The 4,915-nt window shown below is 64.7% G+C and overlaps 1 protein-coding gene across 3 annotated transcripts; it reads left to right on the top strand.

Moving 5' to 3' along the window:
- Positions 1–796: 796 nt before the first annotated feature.
- Positions 797–4,188, top strand: REEP4 (receptor accessory protein 4). 3 transcript variants are annotated; one of them, XM_006156446.2, is made up of 8 exons: positions 1,177–1,208; positions 1,849–1,921; positions 2,207–2,283; positions 2,374–2,494; positions 2,872–2,985; positions 3,225–3,360; positions 3,482–3,636; positions 3,717–4,188. In XM_006156446.2, exons 1-8 carry the CDS (start codon positions 1,177–1,179, stop codon positions 3,780–3,782), a joined length of 774 nt encoding a protein of 257 aa, XP_006156508.1. In that variant the 3' UTR covers positions 3,783–4,188. The 3 variants fall into 3 exon arrangements, with proteins under 3 accessions (XP_014446381.1, XP_006156508.1, XP_014446380.1); XM_014590895.2 differs by lacking the exon at positions 1,849–1,921 and having other exon boundaries at positions 797–1,208; XM_014590894.2 differs by lacking the exon at positions 1,177–1,208 and having other exon boundaries at positions 1,852–1,943.
- The last annotated feature ends 727 nt before the right edge of the window (positions 4,189–4,915 follow it).

The raw sequence follows: 4,915 nt of genomic DNA, 5'->3' as shown, positions 1-4,915 counted from the left end.
CAGGAAAAGCAGGACAGCACTGGGGGAGAGGGGGTTATGTCTGAATCCAGCATGGCCAACTTCAGGGTTTGAGTCCTAGACCGAGTGCTTGAAAAACATGTGGGTGCATATGCGGGTGCCCCAGATCCCAAGAGGATAACGGGAGGACCACTGCAGAGTGACCATGCCCCACGGGGCGTGCTTTCTCACTCTCTCCCTGTCTCTCTCCAGCATATGCACACGCAAAAGAAAAAGAAAAAGAAAAAACCTAGTCCTGGCTTCAGAGGACAGTGGAAGTCTCCGGGGAAGACAGCCGGGGGAGTCGCTCAACCAGAACCCCTGGCACCCCAGAGAGAGGAGTTGGTGGTGAGTCCCTCGGGTTCCCTGGGGTCCCGGATCTCCGTGACCGGGAAACCTGGACCTGCCGGCGCTCGGCCAGGCCTCCTTCCGGCCTGAGTCGGAGCCTCAGAGATCTCTGTTCATCTCATACCTTTTCCATTTTACAGACAGGGGAAAATGAGGCGAGAAGAGGCTCCCGGGAGAAGCCAGAGAAAAGCCACGAAAACTCCGGGGCCCGGAGTTTCTTCGCCCCTCGCCCCTCTTCCTCGCTGTGGCGGATTCCCACTCCACAGCCCCGAACTTTCGGATCAGGAAAGGGGTTTAGCCGGCGGCCCCACCCGCGAGCCACGCCGCCATCGCCGCTTTAAGGGCCAGCCTCCCGCCCCTGACCTCGCCCCGCCCCGCCGGGCCGCACTGCGCCTGCGCCCCGCTCGCGAGCCCTGGGGTTGGGCAGGACACCGCCCCGTGCAACTTTCAAGTGAGTTGCAAACTCCGCCCCAGAGGCCGGTGCTGGTGGCCCGCGCGCTGGAACCGCGCGACCCGCACGATCCGAGGCCGCAACCCGCCACCCCGTCCCGGGGCCAGCAGCGGCGAGGGCCGAGCGCCTGGTTCTCCGGCAGAAAGTGCGGGTCGGAGGCGTAGCCGGCTCAGCTCCCGGGGCGGCCTCCAGGCTGCCGGGCTGCTCGCCCCCAGGCTCCCGGCTCTGCGCAATCGGAGTCCGTGGGAGGCGGCTGAGCCCGGGCAGGAAACAGCGGACCCTCTCCTTCCTGCACTTCGGCTGACCCCCATCCCTGTCCCACGTGAAACGTCTCTCGGAGCGCCTTTTTGGGGTTTCCCCTCGACCCCAAGGCGGGCAGGATGGTGTCCTGGATGCTCTGTCGCCTGGTGGTGTGAGTATGGGCGTTTCCAGACCCCTCTGTCCCCCGGCAGCCAGCCCGCCTCAGGGGCAGGAGCTGGGAACGCCAGGTAGGGGAGGGGACGCACCGCAAGGGTTAACGGACCAGCCCTGTAGGTGGCGGATACCTGCCCCGCACCCCCCACCCAGCTTCTATCTGATGGCACACACACACACACATGCCCTTGGTGCAGACAGGTGTGTGGGACCAGGGCCGCGTGCAGCCCACAGCCCCTTGGCGAACTGGGTGACACTGCCTAGGTGGAGAGCCCAGGTGCCTGCCCCCTCCAGCAGTCACTGGCCTGCGGAGCACCCTGCTCCTGACGCTGAGTACTCGCCCGGCTCCACCCGCTTTCTTTCCCCCGCCGCGCTTCCGGCCCCCGCCACAGGGCTGGCAGGCCTGGGCCTATGGCCGTGGGATGGAAAGCCTAGTGCACTCACCCACCAGTTACCATGCAGGCCTGGGCAGGCTCAGATGTTTGTAAACACAGGGTGGGGAGGTGGCCCCAGGACACTGAGTCAGGTGTGGGTTGTACCTGCCAAGCGGGAAAGACAGGACAGCATTGGGGGAGAGGGGGCGGCCACTAGGCCAGGCAGGGGCATGGTGCCCCTCACCCTCCACACGCCTCTTCCAGGCTGGTATTCGGGATGCTGTACCCAGCCTATGCGTCCTACAAGGCGGTGAAGACCAAGAACATCCGTGAATATGTGAGGGCAGGCCGGGTGTGCGGTAGGACTCCCCCTCCTCCACTGCACTGTCTCTCGGTGCTGTTCAAGTGGGTGTGGACACCGGGGTGCCTGTGGAGGATCTGGCGGTGTAGCCCGTGAGTTGGGTGCAGGAATGGGCCACAGTGACCCAGGCTCCTGTCTGCCGGGTGGTAGGCGAGGGTAGCAATGCCGCAGGACCGGCCAGGAGTCTCTGGGCTGGGCGAGGGTGCGGGCCGGGGCCAGGTGGGGCCGCTGCGGGCTGCTGAGCTCCGTCCCTGCCCACAGGTCCGGTGGATGATGTACTGGATCATCTTTGCCCTCTTCATGGCAGCTGAGACCTTCACGGACGTCTTCATCTCCTGGTGTGGGCGTGGGCTGGGCGTGGGCTCGGCCGTGGGCGGTTGGTGCCCTGCAGCTGGACCTGGGCTCACCTGTCCCCCTTGTTCTGACAGGTTCCCTTTCTACTACGAGATCAAGATGGCCTTCGTGCTGTGGCTGCTGTCACCCTACACCAGGGGGTCTAGCCTACTGTACCGCAAGTTCGTCCACCCGTCCCTGTCCCGCCATGAGAAGGTATGGGGGCCTCGGTGTGAGGGAGGAGCCCTCTCCCACGGCGCAGGTCCTGGGTGCCCATTCGGTTGCAGGACCTCGACAGGGCCTCCCTTCCTCTCCTTCTGGGATAACTAAATGTGAGTGCACCCGCGTGACCTTGGCGGGTGTGAAGCAGCGGCTGGGAGTGGTGGGTGGAGGGCTGGAGTATGGCCGCTCACTGAAATAAGGGTAGGGGTGTGGGTGGGTGCCCTGCTCTTGGCATGTGTGTCGGGGCCTATATCTGAGACTAGGGCACTGGGCGGGGTTGGACAGGGAGGCGTGACAGCCAGGGGCTTCTTGGGGACTGCAGAGGAGAGACCAGGCTGTGACTGAGCGCCCTTGCCACCCTGGGCCCTCAGGAGATCGACGGCTACATCGTGCAGGCCAAAGAGCACACCTGCGAGGCCATGCTCAGCTTCGGGAAGCGGGGCCTCAACATCGCCGCCTCTGCAGCCGTGCAGGCAGCCACCAAGGTGCGCCCCTCACCGCCCTCTGGCCGGCCCCCTTCGGCAGCCCCTTCTCCCGGCTCTCCTGGCCATGGTTTCCTGCTAGTACCAAAGACGGATGGGGCTGGACGGTGGCTGAGCTGCTTTGGTTCTGGGTCCTGGGCCCAGGGGTTAGCACAAGGCACCCCCACCCTGTTGACCTGACAGCTTCCCTGCCAAACCTCGTCTCCAGACCCCCCCAGCTGACTCTGCCACTGTTCCCCCAGAGTCAGGGTGCACTGGCGGGCCGGCTGCGGAGCTTTTCCATGCAAGACCTGCGTGCCATCCCCGACACCCCTGCACCCACCTACCAGGACCCCCTTTACCTGGAGGACCAGGTACCCCACCGGAGGCCACCCATCGGTGAGTGGGCAGAAAGACCCAGAGCCATCCCGAGCGAGGCTGGCTCCCCCGACACAGGTGGTGGCACCCCGAAGGCTTTCCAGCCGTGTGAATCCCCACCCGTCCCTCCCACCCCTTACAGGGTACCGGGCAGGGGGCTTGCGAGACAGTGACACCGAGGATGAGTGCTGGTCGGATACCGAGGTGGTGCCCCAGCCCCCAGCCCGGCCCCGAGAGAAGCCTCTGGGCCGCAGCCAGAGCCTGGGGGTGACCAGGAAGAAGCCACTGACCCGGGAGGTCAGTGGAGGACGGTGGGGAGCGGGCTGTGTGGGCCCTTCCAGCCACACCCCTCACGTGGACTCATTGTCTCTCCCCAGGGCACCTCACGCTCCCTGAAGGTCCGGACAAGGAAAAAGACCATGCCCTCCGACATGGACAGCTAGGTTCTGCTGAGGCTGGCCCCGTCTTCCCTCGTGCCCAGCAGGGTGCCGGGGCGCTGAGAAGGCGACCTGCCCTGCACACCTGGCCACCCGCACCAGCTGCCTGGGCTCCGCCCCCCTGGTTCCTGCCGTCGGCAGGTGCTTAGGGGCTCAGGGACGCGCCTCTGACATACCAAAGCAGGCTGGGCCCCACATCCTATTTATTGCCTTCCCAGCTCTCTGCCTTACCCAGGCCTGGGACCAGAGCTCTTCTTGCACCCCCAAAGTCCACCCAGCTGTGTTCATTCCTCCTTGTCCTTCAAAGTACTTGACAGCCTTCCCAAGGCCCGGTGTGTGTGTCCTGGTTATGTGTTTTGTGCTGAATGAGATGAGGTTTGTGAACATTTTGATAAATACATACACAAAGTCATCCTGTTTCTCCTGGTGAATACCCCTAGGCTGAGGCTGGTGGGTACTCTGCAAGAGCGCGGTCCCCTGGGGTGACAGCCTGGACAGAGAAGGTGGCGGGAGCATGGAGGACTCGGGATTGGGCCAGCATTCGGTCCCCTGGAGATGTCAGACTGTGTGCAGAGCAGGCTTAGGGAGGCCTGTTTCCTCCTGGAGCCTGGGAGTAGGGTGGTCTCTAGCTGGCTCCTGCGCACACACAGAGCTCTGCAGACACTCCCGTGCCGTCAGGGGCTGCATTGCACCTCCCAGGAGTGGCCACGGGAGGGCAGCCACGGCCAGGATCTGGGCTGCCCCCAACTTCCAGGTCAGGGAGGGCGGGGCTCAGAGTCTGAGGCTGGCCAGAGCCTCGCCCTGCTGGGACCTGGCAGCCTGCCGGTCACAGGGCACTGCAGCACTCCAGCGGGGCCTCCATGGCCCTCCCTGCTGCCCGCGGTCACTGGTCTGCACCATCCAGTGTCCTCTGCCCTCCAGAGCCCCGAGCTCTTTGCCTGGGTGGCTCCAGTAGCCTACCCTGAACCTCAGGGCAGCCGGTCGCTCTGCCCTCTGCTGCCTCTGGACGCTAGTCACCGCAGTGCCCCGGGCGGCTCCCCTCTCCCACCCCCACGTCTGCTCTTCCTTCCGCTTTTGATTAAGCCAAGAGGTGGGTGAGAGTGATGGATGAGAGGAAGGGAACCGGGGTGGTGACCCCA

This window comes from Tupaia chinensis, unplaced genomic scaffold (genome assembly GCF_000334495.1).
Source record: "Tupaia chinensis unplaced genomic scaffold, TupChi_1.0 Scaffold000494_1, whole genome shotgun sequence".
Classification (NCBI taxonomy): domain Eukaryota; kingdom Metazoa; phylum Chordata; class Mammalia; order Scandentia; family Tupaiidae; genus Tupaia; species Tupaia belangeri.
The sequence above is the reverse complement of the archived record's forward strand: the minus strand, read 5'-3'. Positions and strand labels throughout refer to the sequence as shown.